This window comes from Mycteria americana, chromosome 1 (genome assembly GCF_035582795.1).
Source record: "Mycteria americana isolate JAX WOST 10 ecotype Jacksonville Zoo and Gardens chromosome 1, USCA_MyAme_1.0, whole genome shotgun sequence".
Classification (NCBI taxonomy): domain Eukaryota; kingdom Metazoa; phylum Chordata; class Aves; order Ciconiiformes; family Ciconiidae; genus Mycteria; species Mycteria americana.
The window spans coordinates 78,733,983-78,752,711 of NC_134365.1; the positions used below are offsets into that span (position 1 = coordinate 78,733,983).

The 18,729-nt window shown below is 44.1% G+C and overlaps 1 protein-coding gene across 12 annotated transcripts in view; it reads left to right on the plus strand.

Moving 5' to 3' along the window:
- Nucleotides 1-18,729, plus strand: part of PRR5 (proline rich 5) — a 93,389-nt gene that overhangs the window by 23,584 nt on the left and 51,076 nt on the right. For 3 of the 12 annotated variants that reach the window (XM_075507301.1, XM_075507311.1, XM_075507321.1), the window contains 2 exons: nucleotides 163-300; nucleotides 15,808-16,073. The exons of 4 other annotated variants lie outside the window; for them this stretch is intronic. In XM_075507301.1, the coding sequence (XP_075363416.1) occupies nucleotides 15,943-16,073 (131 nt within the window). In that variant the 5' untranslated portion in view covers nucleotides 163-300; nucleotides 15,808-15,942. Of the gene's footprint in view, nucleotides 1-162; nucleotides 301-15,807; nucleotides 16,074-18,729 lie in introns of those variants that run through there. 5 more of the 12 variants (XM_075507338.1, XM_075507354.1, XM_075507345.1 and 2 more) reach the window with 3 other exon arrangements.

An 18,729-nucleotide genomic window follows, 5' to 3' on the forward strand; every position in this document is an offset into this window, starting at 1 on the left:
AAAAGTGCAAGAGGAAATGTTTATTTCTGTCAGTGATGAGATGGAACAGCACTTGTTTCACTTCTGCGTGTGTCACGTATGAGCTTATTAGTGCACTCTTGAGAAACAATTCCTAGAATAGCAATATGTGCAATACTGCTTTTTGTTCATCTTTTGTTGCAGAGCTGCCTTTTTTGCAAGGGGCTGACTTTTTTCAACCAAATTGTATCGCCTGTCAAGAATTTCCATGTGACTCTTGGAAACCTGCTGCAGAGTCTTCCCTATTTGCTATTCAGTCCTGTTTTCTTCTCCCTTTAGCAGGTAAGCACGTGTTTCTGCAACACTATTTGCAACTGGAAAATGTTCCTGATTTCAGACACCTGGAGAGTTCATTTTGTTTGACTCACGAGGGTTAACAGCTCTCTCTGAAAATTTCCCACAGAACTGACTGTATTTTTTGCCATAGAAAAATATCTGAATAATAATGCAGTACTTTGGGATTTTTAACATCAGCTTATGTCAGTCTACATCCCTCTAGCTTTAGTGCAGCTTAAAAAATGGTATGCATGGACTTTCAGCTGTGAGTCTATTTACAGCTGAATCAGGGTTGTGAGTAAGCAATACAGAAAATTGCTTGAATTTCTGCTCTCTGAGAGGAGCCTCTAAATAACTTTATGTCCTTGGGGGAAAAAAAGCCCTGAAGTAGAGAGCCAGAATGGGGGATGCAAAATCTCGGGTGTTATCTACCACAGTGACCTCGAGCTGAATGAGAGGGTTCAGATACTGTTCACCAAGATCATAGTCAGACAACCGTTGCAGAAACAGATTAAGCTGCCCCGGCTGACTGTGCACTGAAGCGAATGAGGAATTCTCAAATGACCTATATATGATTGATGTATACGTGGGTGTGGCAAGAAGCGGCACCGAACAGCTGAGTGGTAGTAATGTCTTACACAGCTGCAGCTATTTCTGCAGAGGTGCTTGGCACAGCCCTCTAGAGTGCCTTAATATTCATTGCTAGAATTGGATCCACATTTGCGATTCAAGGTTTTTAGGAAGGAGGAAATTTTACAGATTCCTTGAAATCGCTTTCAGTAAACGCTAGTCATTAATGGAGAGTGTGTATGGGGGTGTGTGTGCATTTATGTGAAAGGAAAGTAAATGTGCTTAATCTGCCTTTGATGTTGTTCTGCTTTTCTTTTAACATTATCATCGCATGTAGTAGCTCTTATTTTTTTCAAAGCAATTTAGAAATTTTCTCAGAAAACAATTGACAGTTTCCTCCTCCAAAAGAATTTTCTTTCTGAACATATTGAGAGACTTATTTTCTCTTAAAGAATTATTTACTTTATCACTAAGCTGCAGAATCTAACCTCTGCCATGGCTTCAACTTTTTTTTTAATCAGAGGTCTTTTCTAAAGGGTTCGCTCTTGAAAAGTTCTGTTTTGATTTAGTTGGTGGTAATGCATACTTTCTCCCCAGTTTGTATCCAGTGGTAAATGATGGGAATGCCTATTCCATGCTACTTCATTGCAGTGGTAGCTGGATTTTGCTACAGCAGTTACTTGGTCTCATCTCAAGCTGCAGGTGTAAATGGTCCCTTATAATCTGCAGCTCCCACTGGGGCCTTGCACCATAATCCAGTGCAAGGCTGTGACCTACAGCAGAATTTAGCTTGGCCTTCAAACTGGGCACAGATGTTTAAAAGTGAGATAAATAATTTTCACTTGTGCTGCACTTTTTTCCCCAAGGATTTCCAGGCTGTTGTTACCTACTGCTAGTCTGGATTCCCTCAGAAGTGAGTTAGCAGCACCAGTAGCAGCGAAGGGGGTATTAGACAGCTATGCATTGTACAATGGGAACTTGATAGCCCCAGGTCATGAAGAGTATGGGTATGGGCATCACTCTTCTCCTTGTAAGTGATTCCTCTGGAAAAGTTGAGGGAAGAATCTGACTATAACTCAGTCAGGAAATCCCTGCTACCTCTGCCCATGTTATTTCAAGCACACCCAGAAAATTTCTGCTCCTGAACTTTACAACCTTCTCTAAAACAAATACCCACATCTGCTGTTAACTAAGTTAGCAGTCTACCAACTAATCTGTTACCAAACATGAGTTCTGTCAGCAGCAACTGCAAATACTGCTGTTCAGAGGATTCAGCCATTGCCAGCAGAACTAAAAGCTGCTCTAATGCTTCACTGAAATATTTTGAGAAGTTCACTGTGAACACTCCATCTTTGTTTTGTTCATTGTTAAACTTTTTATTCTTGGTATTGTAAATACCTACCCCTCAGAGTAAACAGACAGACATGTGCATGCCTTCTGTTTTCAGTGGAGCATTTGCAAACTATCCCAACGTAAACTGTTTATACATTACTATGTAATCTGTAACCTTACTACGATGGACAGTCAGATCAGAGTTCCCACCATGTGAGGAGGCATTATTAGACATTATGCCTTGAGCAACTTACCACCACCCTGACAGAGTGTTTGCTGACTGGAAGTTGCAATGCCTTGTGAAAAAACACTGCCTGCCTGCTGCAAACCCAGCATTTTATAACCGCTTGGGTTTTTTTCATAGCAAAAGCCGTAACTTCTCACTTGCTGGCGATATGATAGGCTTTAAGTGATGCTTATGGTTTTAAGTGCAGCATTGTATTCAAATTTTATTTTCCAACAGTGTGCATATTTTCACAGTTACACTTATTATTTGCTCTTCGTTGTTGTATGATGTAATTTAAAGGTCTTAGGAGTCTGGTCTACGGTAACAGGGACGATAGAAAACACGTACTGAAGGTTTCAGGCCCCCATTGCTTTACATCTGCAGGCCATGGCCTTTTAAAAGAGTTGTACATAGGTTTTACTTTCTGGATGCCGTGAGTCCCATATTATTCCATGGAAATGTCAAAGGTTTCAAATCCAGCACATACAGAAGCCTTGGCATGGCAGGAGCCTGATCAGAAACAGCAAAGTAATGTTTGCTGTGCTCACAAGGAGACAGAAGTCAGTAGAAGAGTGTTGAGATAATGAAGGAGGTTAGCAATGTTTGCTGTGTTACCGCTGATAAGCACTCAGTCTTTTTGTAATTAGTATTATGAAAAGCTCCTGGCAAAGTAGTAACTCTTTATTTGCTCCCTTTTTTCTCCTCCTCCAATACAAAGAGGAGAACCTAACAGTATCTTTATTTATTGCTTAATTCTCCTTGTCCACTGTTGGAGTGGGTGTTATTCTCAGCTCAACTCTTCCCTAAAATCTTGGCTGATTCTCTTGCCAGAAGATGCTCTTAACCAGCAAATCCTATTTGCTTTTCTGTTGAGGCTGTCCCACGAAGGCTGCAAACTTTGCCCTGTTCTCTCAATCCCGCAATGCCTTTGGTCAGCAGTAGACTCTCCTAGAAATACTCCTAACTTAGTATCTCCCTACTTGAAATACCAACTGAGCTTGTAAACCAAAGACATCTCCCAAAGGTCTCTTCATCTAGGGTCAGAGCATGTACTTGAGGAAGTGAAGCATTCATTAGTTGGATGCCAGATTATTTGCATTTGTATCATGATCAACCAGGCAGTAAGAGACTGGGGGTGACATTCATCTAATTTTAGGTATTTACAGTTTGGAATACCATATCCATATCTGAACTACTCACATTACATTCTCTTTATAGTTGGTGGAGAGAACCCGCCTGTCCTGAGCATGACCTACTTGACCAGTTTTAAATATCCTTTATAGGATGTGAAGTAGTGCACCCTGGCTGTGCTCCGTTTTCTCCAGCAACTACAGAATAAGGCCCAGATTTTTCCTGTACATCTCACACATACCACTCCCAATGTCCATTACCCCATTTCCTAGTAGCTAGTGCTGAAATGATCGTAAAAAATGGAAAGGCCAAGTTCGAGTGACTGAAGTTTATCACAAGAGTGTCTTAATTGCACCTTCCAGTTCTGACCTCCCAGGTTACTACGCTGCTGTCACTGCAGTCACAAGTGTCTCCCCTCTTTTCACAGCTCTCACAGAGAATTTAATCAAAAGGAAGGAATTATTTCAAATGTTATTCCCAGTTTTCTTCCTGTTACTTATCTACATTCTCAGTTAAATACAGACACTAGTAAAGTGTAGATAAAAGCATAAATGTTCTAGCTGTAGATCTACCTAACTGTATGTAAAATAACAATATCTTCCATAGAACAGCTGAAGTCTTATGTTGATTACATTGAATTCTGCTGTAAGTAAAGGAAGAATAAAATACTATCTTTCATTCCTCTTTCATTCCTCTTTTTTCCCCAACTCCACACAAATGCAACCCAAACAACTTTCATAGAGCTGAGCAAAGGAGGACAGGTCACCTCACGTGAGGTCTGAATAATCTTCCAAAAGTTAAATAATGAGGATTACCAAAATAAGGCCTTAAAAACTCATCTGCCTGGCACAAAAAATCATAACATGGGCTCAAAAATGGATTTTTTTAAAATTTATTTAGAACTTGTGTTCTGCGTTTGAACTGAAATGGGACTTCTAACTGTTTCAGCACCCAACATTGATGACTAGATAGAATTTCTTGATAAAGGTGTAAGAAAAGTATGAAATGCAAGTGGGTTCTGGTCATATTTTCATTAAACCTCTTAACTAGAACTCAACAAATTATATAGTAATTTTGGATGCCTTTGGTTTTGGCTGCAAAAGTTTAGTCCCTCTCATAGGGAAAGACAGTTATACAATATTAAGGATTCAGCCTTTACTGGGTACCAACAATAGATTTGGAAAGCCTTTTGCCTTTTTAAAAAAAAATGCTTCAAAACATTTGAACCAAGAAGATTTTCTGTTGAAAGCATTAGGTAGGAAGCAATACACTACAGTAAATAAACACTGAAACTTTCTATTTTATTCCAGCAGAGTAAGTTTAGATGCATTTATGTTTCATATGACACATTAAATTATTGTACTAAACAAACAAAGAAAACCCAAATGGAGTCAATGAACCAAAAACCTGGATTCAAAAAGCCATTTATCATTATGCCAGTCTGAGTCAAAAGTTCAATTCTGGATACTCTCCTTCCTCAGAGTGTTCAAATCTAGATCCAAAACTTCCTGTTGGAGCCAATCTCTAAAACAGATGACTAATAAAACTAACATCATGACACGCACATATATCCTTTTTAACATGCGGAGTATTAGCTGAGGGCCAGGATTGTTTTAGATTTATTTTATGTATGAAGTGATTCAATTCTCCCTTCCCTGTCCTCCTCCCTTCTCCTAGTCTGGCCAAATCTTTGTGCTGGCTCCCACTGCTGCATAGCCAAATATTGCAGAAAGGAAAACAGTGGTTGTTTTGTTTTGGTTTGTTTTTTTACCAAAAAGGTAAAAAGTTTTGGTTTACTTTTTTTCCTCTGTGTTCATCAATCAACTTAAACACATGGCTTAAAAAGTGATGCAAGCAAATGGCATCAAAAGTGTCCTTGCACATTTTATAATTGCACCCAGCTATGATTACAGTCCCACAGAATTTTTTTTTTTGCATTTTCTTTTGTTTTGGTACACTTCACTGGTGATTCACTTCCTAGAAGGGATTCACCCCTTTTAGGAGAGAGAGAATTCACTGGTTTCATGACCTTTTATTTCTGCAGTAGAAATGGGTGAACTCACTTGGAATAAATACGAACTAAGCCAAAACATTACACAGGACAAAATTAATTCCAAATCTGACCTTTCTGAATCTTGGGGGGGGGGGGGGCAAAAGGAAAAAAAAGTTTGCTTCCCTCTGTCTTTTGACCGCTGCCCTACAATTTGCAAGCACCAAAATATCACAGCAGGGATGAAAGCTTTATGGATGTGTGTCCTGGTGAAAAGCAGATGAACGGCAAAACTGGAAGACTCGCGGTGCTATGGCCACTTTCCAGGTACACGCCAGGAGTGTGGTGGGGGAGCCCCTGCAGCCGCCTGGAAATGCTCAGATGCCCTGGGTGGTTTGAAGCTGCCGGTATGCCTTGCCACACCAACCCACCTCACCACCACCGCTTGTGGTGGCTGTGGCTCAAAAGAGCGGGAATGAGAAAAGCAGCACTTAAAAACGTAATGCTGATTTGCCTCCTATTCAATGCCAGGCTGTGGAGAACAGAGCAAAAGCGTGAGACAAGGAGTTTTTATTTGCTTGCCCTGGGACACGAGAGTGTCCCGTGGGAAGCATCTCCCACCAGGGAGGGGTACAGGGACTCCTCAGAGGCTGGCCTCAGATTTTTGTCCCCCTCTAAACAGGGAGTGACACGCCGCTGCTCCTGGGAGCTGCCTTGAGGGAGCAGGGCATCAGGGACAGGCCCTGCCTGTCACGTTTGCTTTGCTGCCGCTGCCCCTTTCATACCATCTGGAAAACCAAAAGACGGGCCATCGTTTATAAAGAAGCCACACGTGACGGAACAGCAGTCCGTTTATAAATGTTTGCGGGGGTTAAGCTGTTTCAGTCACGGGGCCGCCGGCCTAGGCGGCAGGGCCTCGGCGGGCCGCCCTGGCTGCCATTTTGTGTCGCCTACCCCGAGGCCGGCGCGGCCGCCCGGCCGGCAGGGGGCGCGAGGACGGCCGGCATTCCCCGCCCTGCCCTGCCGCCGGTGTCGGGGCGAGCGGGGCAGGGCCCGCGGGGGGCGATCGATCGCCTCTGGCGAGCAGTAATAAAACCGCTTACTTGGCAGCGTCTCCTCAGGTCGCGCAGTGGTAACGTGCATCCTGTCCGAAGGAGGCCATAACAAGTCGTGAGGGGCTCTGTCAAAAAGTTAAAATCTGGTTAAAAGCAACGTGCCTTGGAGCACGCCTTCACAGACGTTATGCTGCCTTTTTAATGGTTTTTTTTTGTGTGTTTTATGTGGCTGTTTTCAGGGCTTTCTCCCCGCGCACCCGGTGGGTGGGGGTGCTCAGTGCCACCGCAGCAGCCCCTGCACCGCTGAGGGGGACACACAGGGCCGGCCTGGCTGCCCGCCCTTGCGTCCTCAGCACCTCAGGTCTTTGTCTCTTCAGGTATCATCAGGTTGAAACCTGGCATGTGGCTCAGATGGGCTTGAAATTAAAAAAAAAAAAAAAAAAAAGGCAGCCTGACACAAATGGGTTTCTGAGGTTTTAAGAGTCAGGGTGAGCGAAGGCTGCAGTTTCTCCATGAGGCCGAGCTTTGTCCGTCCTTCTGTGATCCTCCCTTCAGTGATCACTGTGTCTTACCGTGAAAATGTCAAGTTGGTGAAGTTTGGTACCAACCTATTTATAAAGACCAAAGTATCTTAAAAGGACTGGAGACAGAGCTTTGAGCATGGAGCTGACCGCAGTCCAGGCTTGCCTGCTCATGAGAGATTTTCCAGTGATGTTCCCAAAATGAAGTGTGCTCTGCAGGAAGTGATTCAAGCAAGTGCTGGCTGCAAGCCTGGGCCTACCTGGCCTTCTGTGTGAAGGAGCTGTGCATCCTAGAAACATGGCCCAGGGCTTTCAGTACCAGAATCACAGCAGTCCAGCAGAGCATCTGGGAGCCTTGCTCGAGATAAGTCCTTCAACCTTTCTGCTTCACAGTGGGGGAGCTCAGTCTACATGGGCTTTCAAACTGCTGGCCCTAGAGTAGCAAGCCTGAAAGACCCTGGATGGCTCACAGCTCCAGATGCCATGAAGCCTAAAACCTTTATGGTCCCAGCAGTTTTCTGAGGGGGGAAGAAGAAAAAAAAAAAAATTTTAGTTTTCCATACATTTAGAAAATTTGAACTATTTTGCAACGAAAAGTTGATACAGCCTGAGTTTGGATAACAGATCATTTGAAATGACTAAAGGAAGCCTGGTGAACAAGAAAGCTGGAGCAGCAGGACTCATCAGGAAAGAGAGACAGGAAAGATACCACAAAGCTGCTGAAGACACACAAACCTGAATGACACCTGTGTTCTTCCACTGCATCCTTCAGTAGCTTGAGGAGGCTTGTGTTTATGCTGACTTTAGGGAGGGAGGAGTAGCTTGACTAGTTATCTAGTTGTTGCTACCTTGTGGGGGAAAAAAATGTTTTCTGGAAGGAAATGTAATGGGATTTGCCTTACCTCCTCGACAACGAGGCATTCCTTCCAGGTGGTAACTCAAATGGCAATGTCGTGTTGATGTCTAATTGAAGACTGAGCCTGGCTAATGAGCTGGAGTGAGAGTGAAAGGAGTTTTTCCAAACCTTGCCTAAAAAATTCCAGCAGTCTGCCCTTTGAGATAAGTTATTTCCCAGAGCATCCTGAGAAAACGCTGATGTGATACATACTGGGAGATCATAGTGCTGGACCTGCTGACCTGGTGAAATGAAGATTTAAAGGTACAATTGTAAAATAATTTGTGTGATGAAGGCCTTTTTTACCCTTGTTGTTTCCACTGCCTGGTATCTCAGTCTGCAGGGACTGTCTCAGCATGTGTGTATGAAAAGATGGCAAAAGGTCCCCATTTTTAAGTTCCTAATGAATGCTCCACCGTGCTGAACGCTACAGAGTCCAATTACATAGCTAGATGTTGCAATTTTGGATTATCTAAAGATAATTCAGAAAAATTATTCAGAAAATATCTGAATATTTTTCTATTCAGAAAAATATTTCTGTTTCTATTCAGAAAAATATCCTTGTGATGCAAAGGGAGAATAATAAATTTTCTGGAAGAATCCATTTGTATTGAAGGCCAGGCTTTTGTGACTTTTACAGGACTACAAGATTTGTTCCAGAGAGCTATAGTACCATTTGAGTAACAGCGGCATAGTACCACCAGAGTCAAAGATCCCCCAAATTTGCAGAGGTGTCTCTTGCATTGCGCAGTACTGAAGTGACCTCCCTGACTTATGCACAGGAGGTGGCAGTAATCTCAAGGTATGGTTCATGTTTCCAGCCATGCTCCCATTCTCATAGAGAGAGAATATCACAGAAGTGTTATCCTGGCTTTGAGAGTAAAGCCAGGATATCACCTCTAACTAACAGCTGGCCACCAGTGCAGTTTATTAGAAACTCAGCTAGTTACTGAAGTGGGTTCTTTATCTTGGTGACCTTCCAAGGCAATCAGAGCCTTCTTGGAAGACCTTGAATCAGAAATGTTTGGATATAAGAAAAATAGCACTGCACAGCACACAATTCTGATCTCCCAGGGTTCGCAGATTTGGAAGGCGCTGTACCATATATAACTGTAGAAGACAGTACTGAGATACTGTTGCTGCTGCATCAAGGTCATGGTGTTCTGGGATCTAATTAAAATTATGCAAGATAGGCAATTTAGGAAAGAATTCACATAGAGCTCGGGGAGGAAAAAAAGTCATATGCGTTATGAGCTCAGTTACTTTATAAGATTAATTTTCCACTATCTCATGATCTTGTAATAAGAGCACAAAGTATTTTAAACGTTTGATTTGCTTATTGATCAGAACTCTGAGACCTTACTTTCTAAATCACAGTTATAGGTTTGACTTCCATTTAACAGCAAAGTTGTGGACTTGCCTTGGAGTATACACTGGTTGCAATGGGTTGTGAATTTGGTGAGTGGGCAACAGCAAAACCTGGAACGGGCATGTCTGATGCTCGGAAACCCACCTTCTTCCCTGGAGGTGATGTGAATAGGACAGGTGGTAATGCCTCAGGTCCTGTAATCCAGAGCACTGATCTTCACCTCCTGCAACATAACCGTCATGCTCATTCAGATCACTATGCTGTCTTTAATTCCCAGAACCTATAAAGAGAATGAGGAATGATACTGTGAGCTAGGGGAATTGCCATTTGATGGAAAGCTTGATATTTTGGCTGGGGGTGTAACAGGCCTATTCCTATCCTAATTCTCTCCTATTTCCTATCTCCTGAAGGACAAGGTTAAAAGATTTAGCTGTCTACTGTATTTTAAGAACTGCTTATATTGTTATGCTCTCTAAACCAAAAACTGCTGCTGGCAAAGGGGATGGGATTGCATGGACGCTCTGAGCAAAGGTTTCCTTACAGGTATTGCTAGATTCATGACCTGTGTTAGATTAGGCTGGGGCCCTATGCTGAGCTCAGGGCCCTGTTTTGCTAGCTGGAGTACAAACACCAAGTGAAAGGGTAAAAAAGAGCTAAAGAGCTCACAGTCTAAACAGGCAAGACAAAGACTCGATTCCCTTAGAGCCAGCTGAAGAGTGGTTTGCAAACACTGTGTTAGTACCAGCTTTTTGGTCTCCTTTTTCTTTTTCCTTTCCCTTTCCTTTATATTTAAAAATTTTGCCTGAGGAAGAATTAGCTAACCAAGAAAGACAAAAAACGAGGAGGGAGCAGAAGAGCAAAGGGTGATGGAAAAGCAGGAAGGGAGCAGGGTGGGGAGACTGAGAGGCTCAAACAGCCAGTGAACAGATAAGAAATGTCATCCAGCAGAAAACTGTGAAAAGAAACTAGACACGGATGGTTGCTGCAGTCCGGATGGTTGTTTGCTCAGAAGCAGGTCTCTTTCTGCTGAGAAAGTCTCCTAGGCACATTCATGCTGCTCTGCCTCACACCGAACAAAACTGGGAAGGTCCAAGAAATTAGCCCTGATCCTCTGCAAGTTGCAATGATTACAGGTGTCCATGTTTGGTGCAAGCCAGTGTATCTACAGGGCAGGCAGTGGAACTGCAGCAGCTGTGGCTGCCTGCGGGTTGGCTCTGAAGCTACGTAGGACAGACTGCGCTTGCAGGTGTTACTGCAAAAATGGCGAGAGGGGCAGAGCATCCCCTTCTAGCGGTAGTCAAAGGACTTTTCTTAGGTGTCACCTTCTCCTTGCTTAGGAACGAGATACTTCCTAAGTCTTGAGCATTTCTTCTTTTTCACAGCATAAAAGACAAAGAAACCCCATGTGTGAGTCCTACATACAGTTGAAGGAGCAGAAACCCCAGCTCTGTCTAAAGGGGGCAACTGTGGTTATGTGGGCACTATTGGTCACGGGATGAAGAAGTACAGGAATACACAGGAGGTGTTTCAGAGGTTGAGGAGATGGCCCAGTAAGCCCAGGTCCCCTCCTATAAATCAGAGCTTGGCTGTGATGAGGGCAGAAATAAAGCAAAGGACTAGCAAAACCAAGGCTGTCCTGTGACGAGGCTCAATAAATGACAGGCAGAAACTGTCCTTGAAAGTGCCTTTATCTCCAGAGGTTGCAGAGAGTCAGTGGGATGGAGGGGGAAGGCTGCAAATAGTGCCCATTTGATTTCATACTTTCTTTATTCTCTTTATTCTTTGTTTTCTGACAATAAAAGAGCTTTATGTGGATATTGTAGCAAAGGAATTGATGAGTCATAAGGTTTGCAACTTCATTTCCCCCTCCACTCCTTTTATTTTTTTTCCTGATACATCTCTCTCTTCCCTCCCGCCTTGCCCCTCCTCTGCTGGCGCAGCAGGACGTGCTGTGCCTTTAAGAAGTGTGGTTTTTCAGAAGACTAATTCCTGAGCTTTGGCATGTGTTGAGGCATGCCCTAAGTTTTGTGGTGTGGTTTATGAAAAACTAAAGTGCATTTGTCTAGGGAGGTTTTTAACTCCTTTCCGCCATAGATACACTTTACCTCTTTGTTCTTTGCTTGCAGACCATACACCATTCAGCATTTCCATAGGGATTTCTGCTCTCTTCTCCAAAAGAGGAGGGGAGATAAAGTGAAGTAGCGGGCTTTTTTTTTTTTTTTTTTCCGTTAAAATTTATATTTATTGAGTTGTTTTTTACATGGCAAAGCTCTGGTGAATAAAGCTGAGATAGCAAATTCTCTTGCTGATTATATCCTCCCACTGGCACCAATATTGCTGCAGTGTTAACCTGTCATTGCAGTAGCAGAACGGTGTAGCCGAAGACACGCTGACCCGTAGCAGTCACAGCATTGGCAGCTTTATTATGAATTTCATATATTGTGAATTTCTTAATGTTCCCGTTCATCAGCATTACTATTTGCATCCTTTCCCCTCTCATCATGGTCAAAAAGAAACTTGTAAGAAGACAACACAATTGTACTGTAAAAATTAGTATAGCATTATGTAAATAAAATGGGGGGGGTGTGTTTGTTTGTTTTTTAGCAAATCTCATTATTTGGAAACCAAGTGTATGCTTAGGGAGGTCTGCCTGGAATTTTTTTAACATTTTCTAGGGGCAGCAATGCAATCTTTAAACCACAGCTCCCAGCGAGAACGTTGCAGGCTTTACAGGCATACCAGTAGGTAACTACAGAGTTACCCTTGGTGATTATTTTAAAAGCCGTGTTTGCTACGGGGTTCTGGATCTGCATGCTAACGTTGTCTTGTAATAACAGCATAAAACCTCTTGGGCTGTCAGCCTATATTCATGTACCTGTATGTTGTTTTAGGCCTCAAAATAGCAAGCAAGTCCAGGTGAGCAGAATTCCCCTATGTCTCTGGCACCGTGGAGGCTCCGGGACTTGCCATGCAGTCACCCGCAGGATGTGGGCCCCACAGATGAAAGAACAGTTTCTAGTAGAGACAGGCCTGTTTTTATGAGGAGAAATGTTGGAGGGGAAGGGAGGGAGCAGGAGCTAGGACTGGATGTGCCTTCCACACTGAGGTGGTTGTGTGGCTTTGATTAAATCACTTAACCTTTGAGCTGCAGGTTTCTTGTGAGTGAAATAGTGGTATTAGCATCGTGTACGGCATGCTGGGATTAAATGAATTAACGTAACAGTACTTTACAGTCTCGGCTCTGTAAATGTGCTGAGTGCAGTTGTTCTATTTAAGAAGCTTGTAGTGCTCGTTATTGAGCCTACGGGAGGGCCCCCGCCAATCCCCTGTCCTCCCCTCCCTCCCAATTAGTCCGGTCAGTGCTCTTATCCCTCTCCATGACCAATAGCGAGCAATCTCTGCCGCTTCGCCTCTCGATCTTGAAGCAGTGCTGTATTGCGACAACTCTCTTCACAAGTGGCTACAGAGGAACGGCCGCAGTGCAAGCCCTGGCAAGGAGCTGCATCTTCTGCATTGCCCTCCGGCTGCCCGGGCCCAGGGAGTCCCTGGCTACCTAGTCTCTGCAGCATCCCCTCAGTAGCGTGCTGGAATGGGAGGTGGAGGTCCTGGGATCTCTTGACATCTCTGCCACCTGCTCACGGGGTGGCCTGGGCAAGTCACATCACCTTTCTCTTCTTCACTCTTAACGCTGAAGTGCGGATCGTGTCTTTTACCTTCATACCCAAGAGCTGCTCAGGGCTGAATTAATGAATGCCGTGAAGTCAAGGATGTCTGTGGACGCACAGCACAATGTAAATGTGAAGTATTACTCTGTAATTATAGGTGGAGGTAACCCTTGCTGAAAATGATTTATTTTATCATAAATCAACATTTCATCAGGTGGAATCGTAGGAAGGAGGAAGAAATGTAGAGAAAGCCTGTCCTCTGTTCCCTCAATCCGAAATTTTTCAGGAAACTGGAATGCTGCCTCTCCCATGTGTTTTGTGCATGTGTCGACTCTGAATCTAGTACTGATTACTGAGATTGATGGGGTGGCATAAAAATACTCTGACTTCTGTGGGTATAATATTTCAACATACAGACGGAGAGAGGTCCTTTTTTTTTGTTGTCTTGGGATTCAGCATTTTATGAGGAAGCAAAGTACTGCTTTTTGCAGCGTTGTCTGGCATATCCAAGGTTGACACAGCAGCTCCTTGGGTTCAGTCAATTAGCAAGTTGAGGATTTTAGGAAAAAACGAAGATGAAATGTTATTATGTAGCTTCTGACATACTGGCATCATCAGGGTACAGTTTATAAAGTCCCTGGTGCTGCCGAGGGATCAGAAAGTTAAAAATTCCAAGGGTTTAATCCAGTATAATAACATTTTGCAAGGCCTATCAAATTCACAGCAAGTGAGAAGGAGAAAAGCAACTGAGCTAGGTGGAAAATGAAATTAGATGGAATTATATTGCCACAGGTTTGTCTAACTAGTTGTTTCACTTAACAGGGTAGACGCACATTTATCCGAGCCCTCAGCAGAAGCTCAGACCGAGTTGTGCCCCCCTGCTCTCCCAGGCTGCGTTATCCACAGAAATGGAGTGCCCTTCATCCGATTTGAACAAAGCAGTGTTCTGCTGCATCTATTTTTGGTCACTGATTTGTATGCTGTAGAAGCCATCTCATTCCTTAGAATACAGCCATATACTGTTGTGTTTGTTTTCCTTTTGCTGCTGTGTACATAGTGGATTGTTGTTTGTTTGTTTGAAGGATTTAAACATCTGGAAGAGACTGGGGATAGCAATGTCTTTGTACATAGGTTAGATGTGGAGCTGCAGGTCCCTTCCAAAGTGAAATGTTGTATGCCATCTACTGTGATGCTCGTTTGCATACTTGAGGGTTTTGGTGTGGACAATCAATATAACACTAATCCAAGCAGCTGGATAAAACTACTGCTGCTAGAAGTAGCACTGGGTAAAAATGGATTTATTTCCCTAGATAGTTCTCCAACTGCTTCCCACGGAGGTAATACCAAATACAAATTCTGGAAGTAAATATTTAGATGCAATAAGCTTAGTTGAGTTTGGGTGAGCAGTGAGAGGAATCAGGTTTTACTAAAATATGTGAGTAAATGATGCACATAGGGCAGATCTCACTGTGAGAAATTCAGTTTTCCTGTAGTGTAAGCTTTGCCATATTATTTGGACACAAGCAAATCCAATTATAGCCCAAATCTAGACAATAGATTATCACAGATAAAAAGAGTAAGTAGAAAGCAGGGAAAGAAAGAAAGGGTAAGTTCATCTGTAGTGCAGCCCCCTTTCCAGTGAGTGGAAGGTTACTCTGCAAGGAGCCCTCGTGGCTTTTACCAGACTATTTGCAGACCAGTGCCGTAGCAACAGAAGAGCAGTTCTTAGCTCTGGCTCAGTCTATGGCAAACAATTTCTCTTCTGAGAAAGCTAATCGCTGTTTTGTTACATTACTTCCTAGCAGATGAGCCAGGCACTCCTGAATTTAAAACAGAACTGCGAGTGAGTGACAGCAAGCTAAGCACAGGCTGGAGTCTTGTAGCAGCATATCCTTCAGCTCCAGTGCTGCAATGAGAGAGAGAAAGATTTTTCCTTTGAAGATAAGACACCTGGGGCTTTTGTAGAAACTAAGTATGCTCCAAGTTGTGCAGCTGTTATCTCGATTAAAAAAAAAAAAAGGCAGAGAAAGACAAAGTGTCTGGCTCTTCTGTGCACCACCAAAAATTCCTCAAAATGCTAAAACCCAAACTAGCACTTTCCATTCTGCAGTTGTGTTGCTTGTGAACACTTTCCGTCTTGTGGCTTACATGACACTTTCAGCCGAAGCAGCCTCCCAGGCGAGCTGTGAGGCTGTGCTGTGTGTGTACGGGAGAGAGGGAGTGCAGGAGTGTATGTATATGTATGAGCGAGGGAGCGAGAGCGCGTGTGTGCAGTGTCGTAACGTGGCAGGGCACAGGCAGTTATGAAACTTTCCAATAAAGTCTCAGTGCGTCAGTATTGGTTGCTTGGGGTTTTTTTTCTCTGTCCGTTGCCCTCCAGTTTCATTTCCATTTATGAGTGCAGAGATAGAGAGGGAGAGGTTGAGAAATGCTAGCAGAGCCCCCCAAGCCACTGGAGGAGCCAAGCAGTTCCCACGACAGGTGGAGCACGCCGATGCAGTGCTGAGCGAGATTCCCGGGTCGCGGTGCCCGGGGACAGGGGGAGGGGAAGCCATCGTTCTCAGGGCAGTTGCTGATTGCAAGGGGCCCCTTCAAAGTGCTGCAGCAGCAGCCAGAAGTTCGACTTTTATTTTTTGAAAGGACTGGAGAAATTATTAACCACAGTTGATGACGTCAGAGTTGATCTGATTAAAGGTTTGTTTTCTTGCTGGCAGAGGTGTGCTCCGTAGAGACTGGTTCTCTCTTCTTTTTTTTTTAAGTTTCTTTTTTGAACAGCAAACGGAGGGAACTGCTCGCATTGCTGCTGCTGCCGCTGCTGCTGCTCCAGCTGCGTGTGTGTGTGTGTAAACAGGATGGTGTATCTGTAGCTGCCACGCGCAAACACACATTTGACCATGAGGACTCTTCGCAGGTTGAAGTTCATGAGTTCGCCCAGCCTCAGTGATCTGGGCAAGAGAGAGCAGGCAGCCTTGGATGAGCGGGGGACCCAGCAGCGACGGGCCTGCTCCAACGCTACCTGGAACAGGTAAGGTCTCGCACGATGTGCCGACTCCCCTGCAGCCTCTCCGCGCTCCCGCGGCCGTGATTAACGTGCGGATAGCTGCTCCGTCAGCTTGCAGGAAGGGCTGCCTTGCTCCCAGCTCGGCAAGATTACAGTATGTCGGGTTTCTGCATTGGTGTGCTACGCGTACTGGAGTTCGCGTTCAAGTAAAAGACGGGAGCGGCTTTTTTCCCGTTGCTGTTAACCTTTCTCTGAAGGCTGATAGCAAAGAGCCTTTCCTGCAGATGGCTCAGCCTGCTCTTCCTTGTGACGGACAAGGACTTACTTCAAAGGGTCCAGCTACAAATATGTCTTTGTGTTTATCTAGATATTCTCATTTGAGGTTGATTTGGTTTATTTTAGTTAAAAAAAAAAATTACATATACACAACTATTAAAATACATTATTTTTGTCTACATAACTATATATATTGCTGGTTGTTGATGCAGATATGACAAAGTCTACTCAATTTACTCACATTAATACAAATATCTCTCTGTGTGTATGTATGCGCGCATGCAAGCACACACACTTTGGACAGGGAGAAATAAGCCCTGATTGTTTCTTTATTGTGTTTATACATCTGAATTTTATTACTGTTTGACAAAAAAAACGCCATGCAAACATTTTGTTGAGAATGTGTCACTTAGCACAGATATTCAGAAAGCATCTTAATGACCATTTTGGTGACACCCTTAAAGATGAGTCTAAGTCATTAGGAATTATATTACATCCTTTTTGAAAACGAAATGTCATCTCCTGGGTCACTGCTTGGAAAGCATCATTTGTAATGTTTTATAATTGTATGGCAGTACAGCTGTAGGAATAAAAATACCAGTGAACTATAGACACATTTGCTAAAGGTATTTGAGTTCTGAGAAAAAAAAAATATAAAATATCACATCTTCTGTCCCTCTCACCACTCGATTTGTGGTTTCATGCCTGCATTATGAATTAGTTGTTTAATGCCAGCAGCGCACCAAGCACTGAAACTGTACCGGTCACAAAAGAGACCGAGTTTCTGCTCAAATACCATGCTACTTATATGACCTGGAGTTGTCCCTAAGGTCTGGCTGGTGGTGGTGATTAAAGGCTAGATTGGGCTACCTTGGCTTGTGCCAGTTGGGGTTTCACTTGGCCAGTAGCTCCATGGGAAGCCACAGGGAGTAAGATACTCCTTGGTATGAACCAGGGTGACAGAATACGGTCCCCAAAGCCTTTTTGTGATGGTGTGCTGACGGCTTTTATTGGCAGGGATAAGCATTTCCAGGTCTTGCTTGAGGGGAAGGAGCCGTGGAGGCAGATGCGAATGGGGAGCAGATCAGGCACCAGGCTTGCTGGGAGGGGAGAGCTCCAGGCTTAGGGGCTGCTAATATTCAAACCAGACAGTTTTTCTAAGTGAGCCGGAACAAGAGTTTGTTGTTTTTAATTCGGACAGGACAGGTATAGCTCTGGCCAGAAGTGGTTGCCTATCAGCAAGCTAGACTTCTGTGCTTTTCATCCAAACGATTAGACAACCGTCCCATCGCCTCTTCCTGGAATAGGTGTCCACCAGTCATCCTGTCGCTGCTTTGTGTGAACTCAGGCCTAACTGTGCTTTCCTGCCATGGGTTGCCTTTTCCCTGTGCAGGGATCGCTGGGCCGTCCCTGCCATTTGGTGGCATGTGCCTCCAAAACACCTTGGGAGCACTGGCAGAGCTGCTGTCGTGTGGTGGCAGGCTGGTGCTACCTGCGGTGGCAAGTGAAGCGGGCATCGCGTGCCTGCGCTAACAGCTGCCTAAAGCTATGGCACATAATGCAGATTACAAGCCAGTTGCACTGCATGGGCAAAGGGAAGACCCTTTCTTTCTTATTTAATACTGCAAGGCTTTTTCCTAAGCAGAAGAGAGAGTGAGGGTAATTCTTCTTTGAGGCGCAAAAAGACTTGTTATCCTCTCTGGAGCTTATCCTCAGGAAAGCAAGGGCTTAAATGATGTTAGATTAGTTGTATTAAGAAGTTATCCACTGTAGCTGCTGCCTGTCATCAGTGCGTGCCCATCTTGGCATGTGTGACAGGGTCTGGTCTTGAGGGAGTCGATGTTCAGCTCTCCTGGAGAGACCGTACCATCAATGTGGCAAACTGAGCGTCTCAACTTTGACTCACCAGAAATCTCGGGTGGGTTTTGAAAATCTTGGGCTGTGGAAGGTTTTTTATTTTTCCCCTGCAAAATTAAAACACCCCAACAGAGGACTAGCATACCATACTTTGGTTTATGGGAATATTTGTTCTTCCAAATGAAAGGATTGCCTGTGCTCTTTCATTCTGTGCAATATCGAGCATAAGAGCTTGCTGATCAAGGAAGTCGAGGTGCACCAGCAGAGCTCTTCCCTCTCACCAAGCCTGGCTGTTCTATATTTAAATGTCTGCTGGTTTCTTGCCTAATGTTAGCAGCTGTGCCTGGGTGTGGCATGTGTGTATCTGCTTTTGAAAGAGGCTTTGAACCAAGTTCATCAAAACTGATGTGGGGGAGGTAAAGTACAACCCCACGGCACGCTCTGCCCCACACGACACTGCTGATCCCGTGCTGAAAGTCAGCCCTTTGAGGTGGAGCAAGGATGCTGCCTTGGCCCCGCTGGGGACTGTGCTGAAATGCTGCCGAGA